General features: G+C 36.2%; 3 protein-coding genes and 4 pseudogenes across 13 annotated transcripts; 3 read left to right on the top strand and 4 right to left on the bottom strand.

The window, feature by feature from the left end:
- Positions 1-976: 976 nt before the first annotated feature.
- On the bottom strand, positions 977-2,458 carry LOC147546340 (BTB/POZ and MATH domain-containing protein 3 pseudogene; annotated as a pseudogene). Its single transcript, XR_015223867.1, has one exon. The product of XR_015223867.1 is annotated as a BTB/POZ and MATH domain-containing protein 3 pseudogene (transcript).
- A 204-nt stretch (positions 2,459-2,662) lies between these two features.
- LOC147546339 (uncharacterized) lies at positions 2,663-3,865 on the top strand. The gene is made up of 2 exons (XM_086635904.1): positions 2,663-3,581; positions 3,644-3,865. The coding sequence occupies exons 1-2, from the start codon at positions 2,784-2,786 to the stop codon at positions 3,863-3,865; spliced, it is 1,020 nt and encodes a 339-aa protein (XP_086492030.1). The 5' UTR covers positions 2,663-2,783.
- Positions 3,866-5,372: 1,507 nt separating this feature from the next.
- On the bottom strand, positions 5,373-6,768 carry LOC147546338 (BTB/POZ and MATH domain-containing protein 3 pseudogene; annotated as a pseudogene). Its single transcript, XR_015224147.1, has one exon. The product of XR_015224147.1 is annotated as a BTB/POZ and MATH domain-containing protein 3 pseudogene (transcript).
- A 1,437-nt stretch (positions 6,769-8,205) lies between these two features.
- LOC147546337 (BTB/POZ and MATH domain-containing protein 3 pseudogene) lies at positions 8,206-9,611 on the bottom strand (annotated as a pseudogene). Its single transcript, XR_015223806.1, has one exon. The product of XR_015223806.1 is annotated as a BTB/POZ and MATH domain-containing protein 3 pseudogene (transcript).
- A 1,967-nt stretch (positions 9,612-11,578) lies between these two features.
- Positions 11,579-12,689, bottom strand: LOC147546336 (BTB/POZ and MATH domain-containing protein 3 pseudogene; annotated as a pseudogene).
- Positions 12,690-12,793: 104 nt separating this feature from the next.
- Positions 12,794-17,022, top strand: LOC147546335 (WPP domain-associated protein-like). Of its 8 annotated transcripts, none has more exons than XR_015223866.1 (6): positions 12,823-15,758; positions 15,849-15,975; positions 16,064-16,165; positions 16,273-16,352; positions 16,438-16,514; positions 16,639-17,022. XR_015223866.1 is itself a non-coding variant. In XM_086637048.1 (4 exons), the coding sequence occupies exons 1-4, from the start codon at positions 13,018-13,020 to the stop codon at positions 16,345-16,347; spliced, it is 3,045 nt and encodes a 1,014-aa protein (XP_086493174.1). In that variant the 5' UTR covers positions 12,794-13,017; the 3' UTR covers positions 16,348-17,022. The 8 variants fall into 8 exon arrangements, 1 of the variants encoding a protein (XP_086493174.1); XR_015223865.1 differs by having other exon boundaries at positions 16,635-17,022; XR_015223864.1 differs by having other exon boundaries at positions 16,608-17,022.
- An 800-nt stretch (positions 17,023-17,822) lies between these two features.
- Positions 17,823-21,164, top strand: LOC147546334 (protein disulfide isomerase-like 1-4). The gene is made up of 12 exons (XM_086633865.1): positions 17,823-18,416; positions 18,509-18,638; positions 19,050-19,215; positions 19,302-19,420; positions 19,494-19,574; positions 19,668-19,754; positions 19,839-19,913; positions 20,012-20,080; positions 20,163-20,243; positions 20,350-20,484; positions 20,711-20,767; positions 20,866-21,164. Exons 1-12 carry the CDS (start codon positions 17,935-17,937, stop codon positions 21,022-21,024), a joined length of 1,641 nt encoding a protein of 546 aa, XP_086489991.1. The 5' UTR covers positions 17,823-17,934; the 3' UTR covers positions 21,025-21,164.
- Positions 21,165-25,262: the final 4,098 nt, after the last annotated feature.

Raw genomic sequence — 25,262 nt, 5'->3', positions numbered from 1 at the left:
ATGAATTGTTAATTCTACAATGGAAATAACATTTCAAAAAGCTTGTTCTAAAGAAGGTAATATAGAACGATTAAACGAAAAATTTAGGTTTTGTGAATGAGCACTAATGCAATTAGAATGGTGTTTAAAAATGGAACTTAATTGATAGGAGTTCTGTTGCCACTTTTTCAAAACTCAAAGAGCTGTCTCCACCATTTCATTCCGTATCTTTTGTTAAAATTAGGGATTGGGAAATGTTATGTTTTGGGCCGATGCTTTAGCTTGAATAGTCTGATGCTCAGAGCCTCTTTTTTGTCCTCGGAGAGGAGGATTCTATCACATTTTTTGTGAGTAAATATTATTTCGACAAAGACTAAGTCCAATAATTTCATAAAAAGAAGGATTTTCTTTTTGGGCTAGACCAACCTTTCCAAGTCAATGGCTTTTATGGTTTCTATTAGGGTCGAACTGATGTAATGTTAAAACGTGATGTGTGCACCAACTGAAAAGTCTGAGAACTTGAAATCCGACATGGTACACTCTAATTCTGTTATAAACACTTGAAACCTGAAGGTGGATCCAATCCAACTAATTCGGTGAAATAAATAAATCGGGTTTTGAGTTTTAAATTTCCACCCCCTTCAAAAAAGAAAAGAAAGGAAGGAGAGACAAAATGAAATCTTTGTATACTTCATTAGCCCCGAGGGTGCCTAATAACTGAGCTGCTGCCATTACTGTGGAAGTTGAGGTCGCCTGTAATTGTGGGAAAATTCTATAGGCACGCATATTTCTTTTCTTTTGAACACTAAAAATAAACATCTCATTGATTAATACTAGTAGTAGTTTGTAACAATAATAATTAGGGGAAAGAGAAACTAAATTTAGGGTAAGAGATGGGCGAGTTTAAAACATCAAACTTTTGCGTAGAAGACTCTCCAGCTGGTCTATTATCTTCGTGGTGGGAGCAAACACTCGCAAAAGAATTTGTTTTTTTTTTTTTTTTGTTTTTTGTTTTTTTTTTTTTTGGAAGGAAAAGAATTTGTTTATAAAACTTTTTTTCTTGCTCAATACTAGGATTGATTCCGCACACAAGTCTCCAAAAGCTCTAACACCAATGAGGGGCAATTTGCTTTCAAATATTCATACCCTTCGGATATCATCACTTCTCTAGAATTTTCAGGATCGGCAAAAAACTGTAGACAGTAAGATTTAAGACGAGAACAACAGTTGTTTTCTGCTAACACTAGTGTTGTTGCCACTGTGTTTGTGGTAACTTCTTCACATAATCGTGACTCACATAAGAGTTTCAATCCATCCAAGCCAAATCGATCTGCAGCAGGTAAAAGATTCTGCACCATTTTTGTTGGAGTGGAAAGAGGAAGCTCGTCCGAGTACATAAATAGGAGCATAGCCTTGAAAAAACAGGGTTCAACTTCCTTTATTAAAACTTTATCCATGTCTTTATTTCCAATTAGTCCAAAAAATTGGGCTCTAAATACTGGTGAGCGAGCCGCAAGTATCAATTTATGAGCTTTAAATGTTTCTTCCCCAACTTCAAGAACAATATCAGTACCAATACCTGATTCCATCAACTCTTTCAAACTCTGGCCCATATCGAGTGGTGGAGCTATTTGAATTAGTTTACGCTTTCGGGTATGGCGTCTTGCAGCTACTGTGAAAGTGCAACTAATGACGAGACAATCATCCTTGAGAAAACCTGAGTTCTCCAGAGTTGTCCTTTTCATGAAAGTTGGATATCCCCAGTGTCCCTTTGAGGCGAAAGAATGGGAAAAGCTTCGTACTTTATGGTTTCCCTTCCCACTTTGATCTTTCATGGTAAACATAACAAAAGCCTCAACATCATCATCCACGTCGCTTTCCAAGCCTAGGTACACTGATACATAAGTCGAGTTGTCCTCAGGGTCGTCACGGGCTGGGTGAAAACTCAACATCCAGTCGTAGCCTCCAACTTGGAGTATATCACTACTTATGTAATCCTTACAAAGCATCCTCTTTAGAAGAGAGTATTCTCTCATAACGAATTCATGAGAACCATTAACCAATTCAAACTTAGATGAAGATCTCATCTTTAATTATACTAATCAAGTCTTTTTCTTTTGGAACTATGTATATTAAAACCTTAAAACCCTATTATATATATATATATATATATATATATATATATATATATAGCAAATATAGCAAACTAGAAACCCTAATTCTTCTCAAATTCTTCCCTAGTGATTAAAATAGGAGAGTGGTTATTTTATGGATACTGTAACCCTAATATATAAACAGGAAACTAGAAACCCTAAATTTTCTCAAAATAGATTTTATGTTATATGTAACTCCTAACAAAGACAGCACCCTTTCATAAGGATTTCATGAGAACCTTTAACCAATTCAATAATGGACTTGGATGAAGAGTCTTGGAACCCATTTGACGACAGTGAAGAAGAAGAAGAAGAAGAAGATCCCATCTTCCTATTAATCAAGTCTTCCCTCCTCTTCTTCTTCTTATATTCTTCTTAAACCGACCTTATGGAATTATAAAGCGCCTATATATAGGACCTTCCCTTTTAGGGCTGGGCTTTTGGGCCATATCTTGGATAACCCAGTAAGACAATAACCGCCGTTGTTAATGAACATAACGGAATTTCAATAGTTGTGTTTATACAGGAAGAGAAATTACTTTCTTCTATAGACAAAGAGAGTTTCTCATTAGGACGATATCCAAAATTCAGGTTAGTTGATTGAGTTTAAGAAATACCCTTCAATTATTTTTCGATTAGATCTGTTTTTTGATGATTGAATTTGTAGAAGAAATGGATGAATTATTAGATGGATTAGATTGTAGATTAAGGGTATCAGGAATGGTAGCAGATTCCATAATGATGGGTATTGTTAATTCCACAATGGAAATAGCATTCCAGAAAGCTTGTTCTAAAGAAGGTAATATAGAACGATTAAATGAAAAATCTAGGTTTTGTGAATTAGCAGTAATGCAATTAGAATGGTGTTTAAAATTTGTTCAAGAAAATACAGATAGTTATCTTCTAGTCGAAAAGAGTGGCGAACGAGAAAATTTGGTATTAGAATTAAGAGAAACAAGAGATCGGATTAAGAGACGTTTAGAAGAAACCGAATTAGCTATTTCAAGAAAAGATAAAGAGTTAAATGAGAGATTCGAAATCGAGTTGAAACTTAGACAAGCTTTAGAATCCAAAGATAGAGAATTGAGGTCTTTGAGTGAAGGAGGAGGACAAGATTTGGGTCTTAGTAGTGATGATAGTATTAATGGTGATTTTTGTGAATTGAAGAACTCTGTTAATCAACAATTCTTGAATATTCAACAAAAACTTGAAGACGAACGAGTCAATTTGTCGTCCGGGGTGAGGAAGAATGAAGAATTATGTAAAGAAGACGGCGAGAATGAAGTTGATCATTTTTATCGAAATGTTAACGATTTTGAGAATTCGGGTAGTTTGTTAAAGCCGGAAATAAATGAAGGGTTTCATAAGATGAGATCTGATATTGATGTTTTGAAAGAAACATTAGATTTTGCTTTTAGAATGATGAATGATGCCATTTCTTTGTCTGAGGTTAGACCAATGTTAACGATTTTGCTTTTAGAATGATGAATAATGCCATTTCTTTATCTGAGGTTAGACCAATTGAGGAGAAATGGAGATGGACAATTGACAAGGAGATGAATGCGGTTGTGTTTAGAGGGTTCTTGAGGGATATTCAAGATGATTTTGGAGAGCAAATGAGGGTTGGGAAGAAGCCAAGTTCTTTAGTTTTGACAGAGAATTGGTCTAAATTGGTGAATGAGATTACAAGTAAGAGAAGATGTATGTACAGGTTTCTTACTAGAAACTGTTAAGGAGTTGTATGAAGAGTTAATAAGTTATAATATTGAAAATCACATCAGAGAAGATATATTCCAAATTGTAGTTTTTGAGGGAGTTAAAGATGGCCTAGACAACTTCTCTGCAACTCAATGCCAGAGAGATTGTAAGAGCCGTCGTCTTTTCACGAAGTTCTCCAAAATCTCGAGGGCTTAATACGGAACGATGTTTGTAAAGTTTTCTTTCGAGAAATAGGTAGGGAATGGAACCTCGCTGTTGAAAATTTTAAGAATCAGAGTTACATAATGGTCACTGACTAGAGCCAGTGTTAGTCGATGCCTGGCTCCGCCCTTGGTTAGGCCCAAGTAATTGGTCCAACAACAAAACATACCCTAAGCCACAAATGACAAGATGTATATTGAACTTGAAAATTTCAACAAAAAAAAAAAGAACTTGAAAAGTATATTACACAGACATAATTTCTCTCTTGGCTAAGAGTATAAGATTACTTCTCTCCCCTCATTCTCCACGAGATTTGGAACAAAGTACTACAAGATCCAAGACAAACTTAAGGCCAAGTAAAAGGGCATTTCACTCTCACACAATAGAAATTAGGTGCATCAATATTCATCATAATGATATTAATGTGCTATAATTTGTTTATCGTAATCCATATAATTGGGCGGTATCTACCCTCGTCGACGTGTTATGAGGTTAAAAAGTCTAAATTGTTTGACAAATGCTTCCTGGTTTTTTTAATCAGAATAAGACAATATCATGCATTCTCGGCATGGTTTATACTAACATTTTCTTTAGGTTATATAACTAACAATACAGAATTGATGTTTTGCCAGATAATTTACCAGGCACCATCATATTTTAAAAATGGAACTTAATTAAATGGGAGTTCTATTACCAATCTTTCGAAACTCAAAGAGCTGTCTCCACTGTTTCATTCCGTATCTTTTGTTAAAATTAGGGGTTGGGAAATGTTATGTTTCGGCTGATGTTTTAGCTTGAATAGTCTGATGCTCAGAGCCTCTTTTTTGTCTTCGGAGAGGAGGATTCTATCCCATTTTTTGTGTAAATATTGTTTCGACAAAGTATAAGTTCGTTATAATTCTCCTGAATGAAATCCAATAATTTCTTAAAAAAGAAGGATTCTCTTTTTGGGCTAGACCAACATTCCCAAGTCAATGGCTTTTATGGTTCCATTAGGGCGGAACCGATGTAATACGTGGGCATATGTTAAAAAGTGATGTGTGCACCAACCAAAAAGTCTGAGAACTTTAAATCGGACATGGTACACTATAATTCTGTTACAGCCTATAAACACTTGAAACCTGAAGGTGGATCCAATCCAAACAATTCGATGAAATAAATAAAATCGGGGTCCAGTTTTATATTTCCACCACTTCAAGAAAGAAAAGAAGATGAACATGAAAAGGAAGGAGAAACAAAAAGAAATCTCTGTATACATCATTAGCCCCGAGTGCCTAATAACTGAGCTGCCTTTATCTTGGAAGTTGAGATCCCCAATCATTGTGGGAAAATTCTATAGGCACACGTAATTTTTTCTTTTGCACACTAAAAAAATATCTCATTGATTAATATGTATCTGTTACTTGTAGTAGTATGTAACAAATAATCATTAGGAGAAAAAGATACTAAATTTAGGATGAAAGAAAGTCAAGCTCAAAACATCAAACCTTTGCATAGACAAGACTCTCCAGCTGGCCTATTATTTTGGATTTTCCAACAGGCCTATTATTTTAGGAATGATTCCGCACACATGTCTCCAAAAGCTCCAACACCAACATGGGGTGATTTGATTTCAAATATTCATATCCTTCAGATATCATCACTTTTTTATAATTTCCAGGTTCAGCAAAAAAATTTAGACAGAAGGATTTAAGATGAGAACAACAATTGTTTTCTGCTAACATTAGTGTTGTTGCCACTGTGTTTGTGGTAACTTCTTCACATAATCTTGACTCACATAAGAGTTTCAATCCATCCAAGCCAAATCGATCTGCAGCAGGTAAAAGATTCTGCACCATTTTTGTTGGAGTGGAAAGAGGAAGCTCGTCCGAGTACATAAATAGGAGCATAGTCTTGAAAACAGAGGGTTCAACCTCCTTTATTAAAACCTTATCCATGTCTTTATTTCCAATTAGTCCAAAAAATTGGGCTCTAAATACTGGTGAGCTAGCAGCAAGTATCAATTTATGAGCTTTAAATGTTTCTTCGCCAACTTCAAAAGCAATATCAGAACCAATACCTGATTCCATCAATTCTTTTAGACTGTGACACATATCGAATGGAGCTATTTGAATTATCTTACGCTTTTGGGCATGGCGTCTTGCTACTCCCAAAGTGCAACTAATAACAAGACGATCATCCTTGAGAAAACCTGAGTTCTGTAGAATTGTCCTTTTCATGAAAGTTGTATGTCCGGTCTGTAACTTTGGGAAGAAAGAATGAACAAAACTATAAACTTTATAGTTTCCCTTCTCACTTTGATCTTTCAGTGTGAACTCAACAAAAGCCTCAACACCATTCACATCGCTTTCTAAGCTTAGGTACACCGATACATATGTGGAGTTGTACTTAGGGTCCTCACCGGCTGGGTAAAATCTCAACATCCAATCGTAACCACCAACTTGGAATTTATCACTTATGGACTGCTTACAAGGCATCCTCTTTAGAAGAGAGTATCCTTTCATAACAAATTCATGAGAACCATTAACCAATTCAATAGTGGACTTGGATGAAGATGCTTGCAACGTATTTGACATTGAAGAAGAAGATTCAATCTTTATGTTAATCAAGTCTTTCTTCTTTCAGAACTACAGTATGTATTAAAACCTTAAACCCTAGTATATAAATAGGAAACTAGAAACACTAATTCTTCCCTAGAGGAGATTAAAATAGGAGAGCAGTTATTTACTGTAACCCTAATATATATATATATAGGAAAATAGATTCCCTAAATTTTCTCAAAAAAGATTTTATGTGAGCCGTCAAACTCTTAAAGATAATAGACTTTTCCAAAATTGAGGACTAGTAGTAGATAGGAAACTAGAAACCCTAATATATAGTAAATAGGAAACTAAAACCCCAAACTAAAGGGCGGTGATTAAATGAGCCGTCAAACCCAAAAATAGACTGACAAAACTTAAGAGAGATTTTAGGGTGGTTCCAAGGTCTTTCTTTTTTTTGTTGAAGTGGTTCCAAGGTCTTTCATCTGACTAAAATTGCAAGTTAATAAAAAGTAGTTTAATCATAGTTTGTAATTGATAAGCTGATAATCTACATTATCTTTTAATTCTTATAATTAATCGTATCAGTGAGCAGTGAACTAATTTTATCCTTATTAAATATTGTTTTTTTTAATGTTGAGACTCTTAAGAGTACTAAATATTGGTAACATTTTGTTTAATTTAACATTTTAATTGTAACATTTTCTTTAGGTTATACAACTAACAAATCAAAATTGCTATTGGGTGCTTTATAGGTAGGTACCTGGTCGAATGACTGTAAGTGGGCAGCTCTATAACCACCGGACCCAACAACTATTTTCTCTATAAGCACCAGGCCAATCTGTAAGCACGGGGCCAATTTGAATTAATCCTAACTGTGCGTCCATTCCCTCTCACGAAACCAGGCAGACCAAATTTTCATTTTCTCTCTATAAGCTTCTTCTCAAGAGTCGAACTTCTCCTCACTTAATCTCTCATAATCCCTCTCTAAGTTTCTTCCCAAGACCCGAGACTTAAGAGGTCCAAACGGATCAGCTGATCCGGGACTTAAGAGGCTAAAACGGATCAGCTGATCCCTTATGTTGTGTTAGGTCCCAGTTCGAGTACGCAACCCAGATTCATACTTCTTTTTTCACTAACCATATATTACATATTGAAATATTAAATAATGGAATAGAAAATGTTTGTTTTGCAAACATCAAATAATAGACGGTGCCGGGGAATGTCGGTGGTAGTTGACCTCTACTTAGGGTATTCGTTTAGATAAATTAGCCGGACTTCCTTTTATTTTAGAAGAAGATGAAAGAAGCAAACAAAGGTGAATGTCATTCATGTTGGTGACGGTGCTTATAGAGAACTCGAGTCATTAGTCATTGACCCAAACCGCCCGCTTACAATCATTTGGCCCCACAATAATATTTTTAAAAATGAAACTTCATTAAATAAGAGTTCTGTTGCCACTCTTTGGGAAATCAAAAAGCTGTGTCCACCGTTTCAGTCTATATCTTTGTTAAAATTAGTGGGAAATGTTATGTTTTGGGTGATGTGTGGGCATATGTTAAAAGTGGTGTGGGCACCGACCTATATATTAGGGTTGGGAAAAAGTATGAGAATTTGAAATCTAACGAAAACAATTCATTGTTCATCAAAAAAAAAAAATCGAAAACAATTCATTGATTAAGCATATATCTGCTGCTTGTAGTTGTATGTAACAATAATAAATTAGGAGAAAAGAGAAACTAAATTAAGGGTAAAAGAAAGTCAAGCTCAAAACATCAAACTTTTGCACAGACGGACTCTCTAGCTGGTCTACTTTTTCAGTTGCGCTTTTCACACCGTGGTTGGGGGAGCAAACACCCCGAAAAGAAATTGCTTAAAAAACCTTTTTTCTTTCTCAATATTGGAATTGGTTCCACACACTTGGGTTCAATTGTCTCCAAAAGCTCCAACACCAATGAGGGGTAACTCGCTTTCAAATATTCATATCCTTCAGATTTAATCACTTCTCCAAAATTTCCAGGTTCAACAAAAAATTTTAGACAGAAAGATTTAAGATGAGAACAACAATAGGTTTCTGCTATTACTAGTGTTCCTGCTACTGTGCTTATGGTAACTTCTTCACATAATCTTGACTCACATAAGAGTTTCAATCTATCTAACCCAAACCGGTCTGTAACTGGTAAAAGATTTTGCACCATTTTTGTAGGAGTGGAAAGAGGAAGCTCGTCCGAGTACAGAAATAGGAGCATGGCCTTGAAAACAGATGGTTCAACCTCCTTTATTAAAACTTTATCCATGTCTTTATTTCCAATTAGTCCAAAAAATTGGGCTCTAAATACCGGTGAGCGAGCAGCAAGTATCAATTTATGAGCTTTAAATGTTTCTTCCCCGACTTCAAAAGTAATATCAGTACCAACACCTGATTCCATCAACTCTTTCAGACTCTGGTCCATATCGAGTGGAGGAGCTATTTGAACTGTTTTAGGTTTTCGGGTATGGCGTCTGACTACTCCCAATGTGCAACTAATAACGAGACAATCATCCTTGAGAAAACCTGAGTTCTCGAGGGTTGTCCTTTTAATGAAAGATTTATATCCCCATCCCCACCCCCACGCTGACTTCAAGGTGAAAGAGTGAAAGTAACTTCCAACATAATGGTTTCCCTTCTCACTTTGATCTTTCAATGTGAATTCAACAAAAGCCTCAACGCCATGAGAGTCGCTTTCTAAGCCTAAGAACACCGATACATACGTGGAGTTGTGCTTAAGATCCTCACCGGCTGGGTAAAATCTCAATATCCAGTCGTAGCCTCCAACTTGAAATATATCACTACTTATGTATTCCTTACAAGGCATCTTCTTTAGAAGAGAGTACCCTTTCATAACGAACTCATGAGAACCATTAACCAATTCAATAGTGGACTTAGATGAAGATGCTGTTTTTAACCCATTAGACATTGAAGAAGAAGAAGAAGATTCCATCTTTTAAATTAATCAAGTCTTTCTTTTTCTTCTTTTAGATCTATGTATTGAAACCTTAAACCTAATATATAAATAGGAAACTAAAAACCCTAAATCTTATCAAGTTCTTCGCGATTAAAATAGAAAAAGTAGTTATTATAGGGATTTCTTAACCGATTGTTGACAATAACACCCTCTACTTTGACCTGTTTTTATATTCTTTTAACAAACTTTGGTTCATGGAAATAGGTTCAACATTTTTTATTTCGAATAGGGCATGTCAAGCGTTTCCTTTATGGAACTATAAAGCGCCTATAGACCTTCCCTTTTAGGGCTGGGCTTTTGAGCCAGATCTTGGACAACCCAGTAAGACAGTAACCGCCCCTTGTTAATGAACATAACGGAATTTCAATAGTTGTGTTTATACAGAGCAGAGGAAAAGAAATTACTTACTTCCATATATCTATATATATATATATAGAGAGAGAGAGAGAGAGAGAGCTTGTTTTACGACGATACCGAAATACAAATTTTCCAAAATTCAGGTTAGTTGATTGAGTTTAAGAAATACCCTTCAATTATTTTTTCAATTAGATCTATTTTTTATGATTGAATTTGTAGAAGAAATGGATGAATTATTAGATGGATTAGATTGTAGATTAAGGGTATCAGGAATGGTAGCAGATTCAATAATGATGGGAATTGTTAATTCTACAATGGAAATAGCATTTCAAAAAGCTTGTTCTAAAGAAGGTAATATAGAACGATTAAATGAAAAATCTAGGTTTTGTGAATTAGCAGTAATGCAATTAGAATGGTGTTTAAAATTTGTACAAGAAAACACAGATAGTTATCTTCTAGTCGAAAAAAGTGGCGAACGAGAAAATTTAGTATTAGAATTAAGAGAAACAAGAGATCGGATTAAGAGACGTTTAGAAGAAACCGAATTAGCTTATTTCAAGAAAAGATAAAGAGTTAAGTGATAGATTCGAAATCGAATTAAAACTTAGACAAGCTTTAGAATCCAAAGATAGAGAATTGAGGTAATTGAGTGAAGGAGGACAAGATTTGGGTCTTAGTAGTGATGATATTATTAAAGATGATTTGGACAATTAATAAATTTTTTAGCGCTTATAAGTGATAAAGAACAAACGACTTTACGCTTATAAGTGATAGAAAACGAACAGCATTGCACTTATTAAGTGATAACACTTTGTAAGGGCTAAAAATTATAAGTGACAGGAAACCAAACAACCTCTTAGCTCGAACAATTAGAGACTTTGAGCTTCTTTTTTGTCCTCATAGTGGGATTCTATCCCATTTTTTGATAGAAAATATTATTACGATAAAGTATAGGTTCTTGATGGTTCTCCGGAGTTGAAATCCAATAATTTCACAGAAAAAGGGTTTTCTTTTAGGGCTAGACCAACCTTCCCAACTGGACATATGTTAAAAGTGGTGTTCCCACCTACCTCTATATTAGGCATGGAAAAGAATCTTGAGACCTGAAATCCCACTTGGTACATTGTGATTCTGTTAGAGTCCTGAACCTGAAGGTGGATCCAATCCAACTAATCCGATGAAATATATAAATCAGGCTCGAATTTTAAAATGCCAACCGCTTAAGAAGAAAAGAAGATGCACATGAAAAAGGAGAGAGAAAAAGAAATCTTCGTTTAGTTCATTAGCCCCGTGGGTGCCTATAAACTAAGCAGCCCTGAATATGGAAGTAGCGGTAACCAATTATAGTGGGGAAATTTTATAGGCACACCAATTTATTTTCTTTTGAACACTAAAAAAAATCATCTCATTGATTAATGGGGTTCTTGATTAATCATATATTTGCTACTTGTAGTAGTTCCTCACAATAAAACTTAGGACTTTAACAAAGAAAAAACAATAGTAATAATTAGGAGAAAGAGAAACTAAAATAAGGTAAAAGAAAATCAAACTTAAAACATCACACTTTTGCATAGGCTGACTCTCTAGCTGGCTTAGTGACTTACTATTACTTTTCACACCAACCTTAGTTGTGGGAGCAAAAACCCCAAAAGAATTTGTTTATAAAACTTCTTTTCTTGGTCCCTGCTAGGGTTGGTTCCGCACACGTCTCCAAAAGCTCCAACACCAATGAGGGGCAATTTCCTTTCAAATATTCATATCCTTTAGATTTCATCGCTTCTCGGAAATTTCCTGGTTTAGCCAAAAATTTTAAACAACAAGATTTAAGATGAGAACAACAATAGTTTTCTGCTAATACTAGAGTTGCTGCCACTGTATTTGTGGTAACTTCTTCATACAATCTTGACTCACATTAGAATTTCAAATCTATCCAAGCCAAACCGATCTGCAGCAGGTAAAAGATTTTGTACCATTTTTGTTGTAGTTGAAGGAGGAAGCTCGTCTGAGTACAGAAATAGGAGCATGACCTTGAAAATGGAAGGTTCAATCTCCTTTATTAAAACCTTATCCATGTCTTTGTTTCCAATTAATCCAAAAAATTGGGCTCTAAATACTGGTGAGCGAGCAGCAAGTATTAATTTATGAGCTTTAAATGTTTGGTTCCCAACTTCAAAAACAATATCAGTACCAATACCTGATTTCATCAACTCTTTCAGACTGTGACCCATATCGGGTGGAACTATTTGTACTGTTTGAGGCTTTTGAGTATGGCGTCTGACTACCCCCATTGTGCAACTAATAACAAGACAATCATCTTTAAGAAAACCTGAGTTCTTTAGAGTTGTCCTTTCAATGAAATTTTTATATCCCGTCCTGAATTTTGAGACAAAAGTATGAAAAAAACTTAGAACTTTATGGTTTCCCTTGTCACTTTGATCTTTCAGTGTGAACTCAACAAAAGCCTCAACGTCATCAACCTCGCTTTCCAAGCTTAGGTACACCGATACATACTTCGAGTTGTACTTAGGGTTCTCGCCGGCTGGGTAAAATCTCAACATCCAATCGTAGCCTCCTACTTGGAATTTATCACTTATGAAATCCTGACAGGGCATCCTCTCTAAAAGACAGCACCCTTTCATAAGGATTTCATGAGAACCTTTAACCAATTCAATAGTGGACTTGGATGAAGAGTCTTGGAACCCATTTGACGACAGTGAAGAAGAAGAAGATCCCATCTTCATATTAATCAAGTCTTCCCTCCTCTTCTTCTTCTTATATTCTTCTTAAACCGACCTTATGGAATTATAAAGCGCCAATATATAGGACCTTCCCTTTTAGGGCTGGGCTTTTGGGCCATATCTTGGATAACCCAGTAAGACAATAACCGCCGTTGTTAATGAACATAACGGAATTTCAATAGTTGTGTTTATACAGGCAGGGAAGAGAATTACTTTCTTCTATAGACAAAGAGAGTTTCTCATTAGGATGATATCCAAAATTCAGGTTAGTTGATTAAGTTTAAGAAATACCCTTCAATTATTTTTCGATTAGATCTGTTTTTTGATGATTGAATTTGTAGAAGAAATGGATGAATTATTAGATGGATTAGATTGTAGATTAAGGGTATCAGGAATGGTAGCAGATTCAATAATGATGGGTATTGTTAATTCCACAATGGAAATAGCATTCCAGAAAGCTTGTTCTAGAGAAGGTAATATAGAACGATTAAATGAAAAATCTAGGTTTTGTGAATTAGCAGTAATGCAATTAGAATGGTGTTTAAAATTTGTTCAAGAAAATACAGATAGTTATCTTCTAGTCGAAAAGAGTGGCGAACGAGAAAATTTGGTATTAGAATTAAGAGAAACAAGAGATCGGATTAAGAGACGTTTAGAAGAAACCGAATTAGCTATTTCAAGAAAAGATAAAGAGTTAAATGAGAGATTCGAAATCGAGTTGAAACTTAGACAAGCTTTAGAATCGAAAGAAAGAGAATTGAGGTCTTTGAGTGAAGGAGGAGGAGGAGGACAAGATTTGGGTCTTAGTAGTGATGATAGTATTAATGGTGATTTTTGTGAATTGAAGAACTCTGTTAATCAACAATTCTTGAATATTCAACAAAAACTTGAAGACGAACGAGTCAATTTGTCGTCCGGGGTGAGGAAGAATGAAGAATTATGTAAAGAAGACGGTGAGAACGAAGTTGATTTTTATCGAAATGTTAACGATTTTGAGAATTCGGGTAGTTTGTTAAAGCCGGAAATAAATGAAGGGTTTCATAAGATGAGATCTGATATTGATGTTTTGAAAGAAACATTAGATTTTGCTTTTAGAATGATGAATGATGCCATTTCTTTGTCTGAGGTTAGACCCATGGAGGAGAAATGGAGATGGACAATTGAGAAAGAAATGAATTCTGTTGTGTTTAGAGGGTCCTTGAGGGATATTCAAGATGATTTTGGAGAGAAAATGAGGGTTGGGAAGAAGCCAGGTTCTTTAGTTTTGACAGAGAATTGGTCTAAATTGATGAATGAGATTACAAGTTTGCGACAAGAACTCGACCAATTGATGGATCAAGTGAAAACTTCTAAACGACGCGAGTCAATGTCCCCTCCATCCCAAAAGGACGTTGGACCTTTTTCTCGACGAACAAGTCCATCAAGAGGGAAGCCTATTTCAGATGAAGCTTCCTCTAGTCCTCCTCCTGCTCTAATCAAATGTGGGAAGCCACCCAATGTTACTCCTTTGAAGATTAAAGATTCGGACACTCACGAAGAGCAACAACCGAAAGATAACTCGCCAGAGAAAGGAAGTCTTGTTGCTGAGATGATAAGAAATCATGAAACTATTATACGAAGAAAAAATGCAGAATCAAATTGGCTTAAAGGAGAAATATTAAGAGAAAATTGGTCTTCATCGTCTAAGAAAGATACGGAACCAGACACCTTAAAGGCAAGAATACAAGACATAATTTTACGGCTGGATAGTATTATCGAAGGAAATGCTGCTATAGATGAAGCATACGACAGTAGTAGTTTCCTTTGTGAAAACGATATAGTCAATGTAAGCATAAGAGAGGAAATTCAACAACTGAGACAAGAAAGAGAGTTTTCAAATATGGAAAGTGAGATACTAGGTGAAATTTACACCGTTCTTTTCAAAGGTTTGGTGAAAGAATATCAACTTGGTCTATACAACTACTTTAGTGCCAAAAGGAATAAGGAGGGCCCTCTCAAAGACTCTTGTTTGTCGAACGAGTTGCTTCAAAATATAGAAGGTCAGATAAGGGAAGATGTATGTACGGGTTTCTTACGAGAAACGTTCAAAGAATTGAATAAAGAATTACAAAGTTATAATATTGAAAATCACATTAGGGAAGATATATATCAAACTGTAGTTTTTGAGGGAGTTCAAGATGGCCTTGACAACTTCACTGCAACTCAATGCCAGGCAAAGAGTAAAGAGTTGTCGTCTTCTCACGAATTTTTCCAAAATTTCGAGGGTTTAATACAGGACGATGTTTGTAAAGTTTTCCTTAGAGAAGTGGTTAAGGAATGGAACCGTGCGATTGAAAGTTTTAAGATTGAGAGTCACATAAGGGAAGATGTGGATCACATTATCTCAGTTGAAACGATGAGAGAGTTATCCGTCAATCATTTGTTGAACGTAGAAGGCGAAAAAAGGGAAGCCAAACATCAAGTCAGGTCGGCTAATGCTAGCAACTCTTTTCAAAGTTTAGCCAGTGTGATGAGGGAGGATGTGTGTAAAGTGTTCTTCAAGGAAGTGCTTAAGGAGTGGAAAGAGGAAATGGAATGTTTCAACACCGATATTCTCGTAGATGGCCATATATATCAAATTGTAATTGGAGAGACCCTCAAGGATATTAATCTACAGTTTTCAATACACAAACCGTACCCAAATCGCGAGAACATCTTAGAACTTTGCGGTAACATTAAGTTGAGCAAAGAACGAGAGACACATAAAAGAGAGAAGGTGAGTACAAGATACGATCTAACGGAGAGAAATATGAACGTCGAATGTGAGAATCTAGACCACGAAACTTTAGACCAATCTATATTGGTCCCAAGAGAAACTTTTGGTTTAGATGTTAACAAATTAGACAAGGTTCCACAAGAAATAAGTTCAGCGATAGCAGTTGGAGACCCGGAAAAAGTAAATAATCAGACAACTTCAATTGATGCAACTTGGTTGAGTTATGTCTTCACAATTATCGGCGAATTCTCCCAAGAAATTGTAGATTTTGAGAGGATGGTACAACAAAAAATAGATTTGAAAAATTCGAGGTACTTCTATTTTGAACTTCAAATTTCTTTTCTTCTCTTGCTAACTCATGCCTAATGGTAATATCGATTCTTTTGATACTTCTTATTCAGATTAGAAGAAATAAAATGTCATCTACAGGCGGATATTGAGTGTGTTATTTCATTAAGGAAAAAGGAAACACTTTATAGAAGTGCTTTTCTAAGGAGATGCTATGACCTTCAAAAGGCGGAAAATGAGGTTGTCGGAAATGCTACAATTTGCATTTTTATACTCTTAACTTCTATGCCATACTAATACGTTCGTTAATTGTTATACCAACTTTTAGGTGGATTTGCTGGGGGATGAAGTTGATGCACTTATAATCCTTCTTGAGAAAATATATAGAACAATAGAACAATATTTGCCCGATTTTCAGAACAACTTTGAGGTAATCTCGATTCGAATTGTTATAGGAATTCTTTGTTTTTTGGATGAAAATCTTGATTTGGTTATCAGTTACCATGAATTGATAGTTATTTAGTGTTGTTCATATAGGTAATGGAGATTTTGGAGTTAATAAGGAAAGAGTTGAATGGACCAAATTGCGTATACAAATCAGTAATGAAATAAACAGGGTACATATGTCATATGAGATTTCTTCGACTTTCTTGTTTTCAATGATGTAGTAACCCTTTTCCGTGGTTACTCACTCGGAGTCAGTTATAGATATCCATTGCTCTGCTCTGCTCCGTCTCCATGTTTGCCTTCGGAGTTTAGTACTTCCGTCGATAAGATAGGTAAAATTCTATCCACATTTAGTAAATTCATTTCCCTTTTGTGTGTATGAACATGTAGTACTTTAATAGGTGTGTTATCAAGTCTAATGGCAGGTTCATGTTACATGACATACTCGAAAGCTAGTACCAAAAAGAAGTAGCTCCATCTGAAAGAATGTATCAACAACCACTCTTAGCTAGTCGAATACGGCGAGATGGTTTTCAGGAAGAATGATAGTCAAAGCATGGATGTGAAATGCTTGAAGCGCACAACGAGAAATCCTTTACTAATGTCGATCACGCCATAACCAAATGAAGTGTGTGACTGAGAAGCATTTTCGTATCCGAGAAACATCTTTATACCCTTTTCTTTCGAAGATATTATCATTTCTGTTTGGTTATAGAGAAAAGTCTAACTCCTTCAATCTTCCATATTTAATTGGTGTTCTTGACAGTTATTAGGTTTGCCATTTATCTACTGCTTATTTTGTTCTAATGTTTTATATAGTCCTTTTTCTACTATTAAAAATATATTTTCGGTGGGATTAGCAATTATATACACATACGAGGGCACCACTAAATTTTGATTAACACAAAATGATCTACTACTTTAACGGTCGAATCATTTATTGTGTTTTCAACATTTTCGAGATTTCAAAATTTACATATCCATGGAATATTACTCATAAATTGCAAGATTATCCAAGAACCAAGAAGAAGCTATTTTTTCACGATGATCAAAGGAGGGGGTGATGCATAGAAATAAAAATAGTGAAATTTTAAAGGGGCCTCCCAGTTTTGTTAAAAGGGCCCCTCTAGTGAATTCAGTATAAGTCCACTGAATTCACAATTCGGTACAAGTCCACCGAATTCACAATTCGGTACAAGTCCATCGAATTCACAAAAACAGGCTACTGGAGTGAATTTTGGTGGACTCGTACCTAATAGTCTCTTGTAAATTCAGTGGGCTCGCACCGAATAGTCTTTTGTGAATTCAATGAGCTCGCACCGGATAGCCTCTTGTAATTCAGTGGGTTCGTGCCGATTTACAAGGAGGGGCCCTTTTAACAAGAATGGGCCCCCTATAAAACTACCCATAAAAATACGGGGCAAATAGGAAATGTGTAAATGAAAAGGGGTGATACCAAATTAAAGTATAAATTGGGTAACGTAGACCCACTACTCTACCACGAGTCAAGAAAACCCACTATATAATATGCTAATGTCTTAACGGAGTCAATTGAATCCTTAAAATAACGTTTGATTCTGCGACTTGGTGGGTCCCCCTTAACCAATTACGACTTCCCAGGTGGCAAATAAACATCCTCTGTCATCTACCAAATCAGTTATGAAATTTCCCATTTTTCTGTTAACCCTCTAAAGAAGCTCATCTCAGTTTTCAACAACCTTGAACCAATCTGAAATTTTCACCCTAACATCAATGAAGAACCCTAAATTGATTTTCACCCTAATATCCATATTTGCTCTAGTTCTTACTGACAACTTCAGTTTCACCATTTCTGCAAATAGACATGACAATAATCAAGATCAAAATCTTGAGTTCCACCATCTTCAAGAAGAAGGATTTGAAACTATTGATGGAGATGGAGAACAAGATTATTCATCTTCTTCGCTTTTTGACGATAAAGATATATTTGTTCTTAAGGAGAATAATTTCACTAAGATCGTAAAAAAGAATCGATACGTAATGGTTGTGTTTTATGAGCCATGGTCCAAAGAATGTCAAGACATGGAGCTTGATTATGCGAATTCTGCGAAAGAATTGAAAGGAGAAGTGGTGATGGCGAAGGTGGATGCGACGGAAGAGTATGAATTGGCTCAGAAATATAAAGTAGAAACGTTTCCGACCATGTTTTTCTTTATCAATGGGGTTCATAAACCCTATCTTGGCCTAAATAACAAGTAAGTTAAATATGATATTTACTGAAATGAGATTCATTTGTTTTACGGGTTTTCACAAAGCTGAATCTTGGTGAATTGGACCTGATAAACAGAGAAGCTATTGTGAAATGGATTAGGAAGAAAATTGGACCTGGAATTCGAACCATATCAACAAAGGAGGATGCTGAAAGTATATTGAAAACTGAGAATAAACTTGCTATGTGTTTTCTTGATTCTTTGGTGGTATAGTTCTTGTTTCCTTCGCATTTTCTTAAAGTCATGTTTGGCGCGCGGAAATAGAATGTGATTACTAGGAATTGCATTCAGTAATGTTGTTTGGTAAGCGGAAATGTATCAGGAGTTGGGGAATCCCAAACCTAAGAGTAGGTGGGTTTACGAATATCTGAACCTTTGAATTGTCAATCAAATAATCTACAGACGAAATAAACCTTTATCGATCCTATTCCTATCCAAACCAAGCAGTGTAGTATGTTGCAAGACTGCTATTCCTGGTAATCACATTCATTTCCCGCGTGCCAAAATGAATGAGCAAAATTTGCTCATTTTCGCTGATATAGTTTATTTTGAACTCAAGGAGTTATCATGTCATTGTAACTTCGTTTTTCTATCAGTGATATGATTAAGATGATCCAGGGTCCTGAAAATGATGTGCTTGTTGCTGCCTCAAGACAAGAAGATGATGTTAGCTTCTACCGAACTTCAAATCCAGAAGTTGCGAAGCTTTTCCACATTCATCCCAACGCTAATCGCCCTTCTTTGGTCTTACTCAAGAAGGATCACGAGAAATTAAGTCACTTCAGTTAGTACCCTATTTGGCGTCCTTAGTATTTCGTTACTACATATTCGAATAGTTGGTCTCACTTGATTTTGGTTTTCATTGAATAGATGGTAAATTCACCAAGCTTGAGATATCCAAGTTCGTGTTGCTCAACAAACTTCCATTAGTTACGCGGTTTACTAAGGAAACTGCTCGAATGATATACGAAAATCCAATCAAGAAACAGGTATTGACATACTATTGAATGCACAATTTTTCGTCGCTTTGGGTCTTTAATATATCTTCCTCTTTACTCTTAGATTTTGCTTTTCGACACCTCTAGTGGTTCAAAGAAGGTCTTTCTAGCATTCGAGGAGGCGGCGAAGTTCTTCAAGGGAAAGGTACTTAAGATATTCATTCCTTGAAGTAACTATTCTTTTAATTTCGGAGCCCAAGTTATGGGTTCGTATTTGAAACCCATTTTATAATTGCAGATCATCTTTGTTCATGTGGAACTAGATAATGGAGCTGTAGGGAGACCACTTTCAGATTTCTTCGGTGTTAATGGAGACCGTCTCAATGTAAGTTTCCTTTTCATTCTATTTCCTTTCAAAATTTCTCTTCTCTTGCTTAAAAGCTTTCTGGTTGAATCCATTTGCTTATAGATTATTGCATACACTGGAAATGAAGATGGCAAGAAGTACTTTTTCGATAATGAAGTGACTTATGATAATATCAAGGTTGGATTCCCTTTACTTATAAAAACCAACTTACTTTCGTCATTTGGGTTTTGTTTGCTTCTTTGCTTATTCATCTTAGTTCTTATATCGTCTATTAGGCATTCGGAAAGGATTTCCTTGAAGGCAAGCTTACACCTTTCTACAAGTCTGATCCCATACCGGAGATTGTAAGTTTTTAGTCCTCATTTTCTCGCTGATTTCTTCGGGAAGTTTCTTAGACTTATCGTCTCATTCGTGAACTCGCCATAGAATAATGGAGATGTGAAAATTGTGGTGGGGAGAAACTTCGATAAGATTGTGCTGGATGAGTCAAAGAATGTTCTTCTCGAGGTAACATCACCTACTCTTAACATGTATATCAAACTATTCATTTACTTCCTGACAAAAATTTTTCATTTGCTTCATAACGATCTCATTTGGTTTGGGATTGAGCCAGATGTATGCACCATGGTGTGAATATTGCATAGAACTAGAGCCTAAGTACGAAAAGCTAGCCAAGGAACTTCGAACTGTTGATTCGTTTGTTATCGCCAAGATGGACGGATCGTCCAATGAGCATCCTATGGTCAAGGTCTATTTTAATCTCATCTGTTATAACAAGTTTTTTATGCCAAAACTAAACATATCTTCAAAGTCGTAGGTTGTTCTATTATTCTAACCATCAAAATCAAACTAACTTGCATAACTAAGATTATGACTATAGGGATCTATATTCGACATTTCATAACCGTGTCTACTTTATTCTTGGGCCGGGAGATTAGGGCAAAAGAGTTAATGCTTTGGTCATGGTTTTGCAGATTGATGGGTTTCCAACATTCCTCTTCTTCCCTGCAGGAAATAAGACCTCTGGTCCAGTAAGTGACTTATCAAACACCTTCTCATTGTTCTTGTTTAGTATATCCATTGCTTCATTCGGACTTACAAATTACGCTGTTATTGTTGATTTTTGCAGATTGTCATCGAAAGTGATGGAAATCTAGCTGAAATTGTCAAATATCTCAAAAAACATGCTTCAATTCCTTCCAAGGTGCAGAAACAAGCTTCTTCAGGGGATAATGCCGGTGCTAACAAGAGGAAGCAGAGAAATAACAACAAGAAGGATGAATTATGATGGTCTAGTATGGGTGTCACAATATGTCTAATTATCTCATAGTTTTGTTTCACATATGACTTGAGTAGTGTGAGTTATTTGATAGGCGGTTAGAAATGCTTCACATTTGTTATTCTTTAAAGCTTAAACTCTTTCTTCTAGTGCTCCCCAAGCTCTCTTCTCTATCAAGAAATCCAGTAAGTGCAAATAAGATGTACTTTTGCGTTTTTGAGTCATTGACCTGGTCGGGGCGGATGGGGAATTCCAAAAGCCTAATCAAGCTCCATGCTCAGGGACTAAATCCCGGCTCGAAGACATACCAAGCACCATGTGGGTTCAGAAAATTGCATTGGCAAGAATCTCAGGGGCTTCTTTTACATTCTTTTAGTGCAAAAGAAGCCAATGACTCAATGAGGCAAGAGTTCTATTAGTTGCCTTCTTCATTTTACCATTCTGCTCTGCTCTTTAGAAATTGGAAAAGAGAAGGTAGGAGAAGAAAGGTGGCCCTATCTGGGTCAACCAACTCCTTAGGCATACCAAAAAAAATAAAAATAAATGTTCCAAACCTTAGGTGTAAAGTCAAACATAAAATAAGCCTAACTTTTTCTTTTGGGTTAATTCCGTTTTGGCCCCCGATTTGTGACCAACTCGCCGTTTTGGCCCCTATAAGTGTCCGGCAGTTCGTTTTGGCCCCTATAAGTGTCCGGCCCCAACATATTTTTGTAAGCTTCTCCATTATACCCTTATGGAAATTCTGTAAATTAAATGTATTTTCTTTCTCTTTGTCCACCTCACTAAGCAATTGCCACGTCATATTCGTCCACATAAGGTCGCCGGAAAATGTCGTCGGAAAATGTCACCTCATCACTTCTGTCGGAGATGGTGATGAGGTGGCGTAACAGATGATGTGGCGTGAGTTGGCAGAGAGAGAAAACATGATGGAGGAGAGAGAGTGACGGTGTTATAACGGAAGGGGGTCATATGGGTATTTTTCGTAAAGTAGGGGGCCAGGCGGGAAGCTGGTCACAAAGTAGGGGGCCATTAAGAAAATAACCCTAATTGTCGATAGAAATAAGCCTAATTTAAAAAAGCTAAAATATGTTTGACCCAAGAATTTGTTCTCTAATACAATTTGAAATGTTCAACAACAAAAAAAAATTGAAATAACTATTGTATCTATTTATTGCAAAAAGAATTTTTAACTTTAGATTCAGACTAGTCATTTTACGACAGTGACCCTTTGTATTTAGGGTACACTTATAGGTGCCCCTTCATTTGATTCTCGAGTCTCACGCTTTGCACTTAGGGTACATCAGTAAGGTACATCGGGTTATAAGAGTAGTCCTAACCTGCCCACCAAAATTTGACGGGTTGGGGCGGCAGTGCCTGTCTCAGGCTTCAGACAGTCAATTTCGTCTTCGAACACGGGCGTTCCGGGTCGGACTTGGAACTCGAGAGTTTAATTCCCAGCCCTAGTCCAAGACCTGGACGGAGTGCCATGGGATGGGTCATGGGGCTAAGAGAGAAGAGCCACCCGTGTACTTACTTAATCAATGCACATGAATAGAGAGAAGGAAGGCGCGTATGGCAGGTTGCTTCTCGTGTCGGTTTAGGTATCGGGAACTGAAATCAATAATGCGACTTTACTTAACTTCAACTGACGGGGTGTTTCATTTTCAGCCGCCGGATCTTCCGCTTTCATTTTCAGTAATGCTTCTCTCTCTAAATTACTCCTTTAACCAGTTTTCCTGTCGTCCCGAACAAAATGTCCAATACCAAGGACCAAATAGCAAATCAACGGTCACGATCTATTTATCCCTCTACCTTGTAGTAAATTAGAACCTCTGGATGATATTTGAATAGATAGTCTTCGTCATTGTGTTTGGCCAATTCTAATACTAAATATAGTTTTCTTAATTTTACTGTTTTGATTTAAGTTTGACTTTCTTTTTATAACTTGAAGTTGAATCTAAAATAATAGTAATACTAATAATCAATACTAAAATAAAAATAAAGTTAGGTTATTTCTCACTCCTCTCATCAGTCCTAAAGTTCATTCATACTCGCCTAACTTCTCCTTCATTTCAGTTTTTAAGCTTCAGATCTCTCTCAACTCTCAATTAGGGTTTTCTACTTCATCTTCATCACTTTCGTCTTTCAATCTCGTCTTTCAATCTCGTCTTACCAATCGGAGAAATCAAACAATGGCGGAACTGAATAATAGACTCAGTACTGTTTGCATCTGTTTCTTCTCTCTACTTATTTTCGCTGATTTCGTTATTTCAGCAGATCCACTCAAGATCTCACCAAATCTTGATCCTGGAAACGAAGAAGATGATGATTCTTCTTTCTCACCTCCTCCTTCCAATCTCTCTCCATCTCCAGCTCCAGCTTCCTCGCCGTCGTATCATGTCAGTAGTCCTCCATCTCCATCACCATTACATTCTGGTTCTTCTCCAACACATTCGCCTGTTCCATCACCAAACCCTAAAAAATCGCCTAGTCCGTCACCATCACCGTTGGATGATGATAAATCTCCAGTTCCATCACCGTCGGATGCGAGTGATATAAATCATATAGTGAGTGCTGACACAGTACTCGAGGGACCAAAAAGTTCATCTTCAAGTGGAATGACAGGATTACAGAAATTTGGAGTAACAGTTGGAGTGGTTGTTGGTGCCGGAGTTGTTCTCGTCGGAGGTTTTGTTTATAAGAAACGTCAAGATAATATTAGGAGATCTCGATATGCTTATGCGGCTGGTGGAGATTTTCTTTGAGATAAAAAGAGATTCTTTTTTGCTACTTCAATATTTATGATATTTTTTTGTTTTTTTTTTTAAATTGTATTCTTAGATAAAAATTAGAGTAATTAAGATTTTCTATGGCTAGATCACTAGATGTGATGATTGGGGCGGATATGAAGATTGTGATGATATTTGGTAAATTTTTTGTTTTTAGTTATAAACATTTGTATCGATTGAATAATACTCTCATGTTTTGTTGGTAAACCCTGTTTTGCTGATTTATGACGAAGTTAGGTGTCTTTGTCCCGTAGTTAGGCAAGTTGAATTTGTTGTAGCCCATAAAAATAGATAGATAGTTAGTCTTGGTGCGAAACACCGCTTTGCTAATGATGTTTGTTTTGACATCTTAGGGTGTGTTTGACATCTTTTAGAAGTCTTACAAGTTGAAAATGGGGCAAGTGGAAAATGGTGTGTTAGTTCCCCTAGAGGAGATGGGGTTCTTTGTCTCCTATTAACGTGGATTAGAGCATATCCAGTACCACGAAGAATTTTTAGTTCAAAATTCAATGCAACATTTAATTTGAATCTCTAAAATGATGAGCCGGTAGTTATTTCAGAGATCACTAAGAGGAGACTCTAAATAAGCTTGAGGATCTCTAAGTGTCACATAAGCAAATCAATTAATTTATTCTAAAATATAAGTTTTTAGAGTTTTTCTTGAGTGTTGGGCTGGAGAAGACTTTCCAATAGAGTATCTCTATATATTCAAATAGGAAAGAGATCATTTAGAGATTCACTTTTCACACTTGTCACTTAAGATTTTTAGAATTTTCTAGAGTATTACATTGGAGACGCTCTTAGCTTACAGGACACTCGTCCAAAATTACATCGTGCAAACCACTATTCGGGGTTTGTTGGTTTTGAAAAAAAATGTCTCATGACTTTAAATGTGTCACTCGAAAAGAATTATGGTTTTATATCGGGATGGAAATCTGGACGAGCAGGCGGGCATATCAAGGGCCGGGTCGAGCGGGTTCGGACGACCTTGCTCAATGACCTCTTAATTTTTCTAGCGGGTCGGCGTGCAAAATCTCTTTCTTAGTCTGGCATTGCCCGCTTAATTGAGCAGCCACATCAGACAACGGGCAACGTAACTTGGGCAGCTCGATGTACCTTAAAAAATGGAATTCAGTCATGTCTCAAAATGAGAAGACCTTACCAAAAAGCCCAATCCTAAGAGTGAAGCCAACCTGAGGTTTGAAGGCCATTAAAAAATACGATGCTTCATTTAGATGCAAAGTGGTTGAAGGTATTTATAGAAGCTCATGCTTGTTTAATTCCTCATAAATTACAATGTAGGACATATTCTTTACTCTATCATATGAGTTTTCAGTCCTTTTTATTTAGTCCCACGTGAAAAGGTAACAAAGTTGAAGAGGGGTTTGGGGGTTATATCTAAGTTTCTCTCCAGTACATTCATGTTATAGTTGTACAAGTCACTATGATAACCATGGG

Source organism: Eschscholzia californica, unplaced genomic scaffold (assembly GCF_041429995.1).
Source record: "Eschscholzia californica isolate CP2 unplaced genomic scaffold, dmEscCali1.0.p SCAF_4, whole genome shotgun sequence".
Taxonomy (NCBI): domain Eukaryota; kingdom Viridiplantae; phylum Streptophyta; class Magnoliopsida; order Ranunculales; family Papaveraceae; genus Eschscholzia; species Eschscholzia californica.
This window is presented reverse-complemented; position numbering and strand designations above follow the sequence as displayed.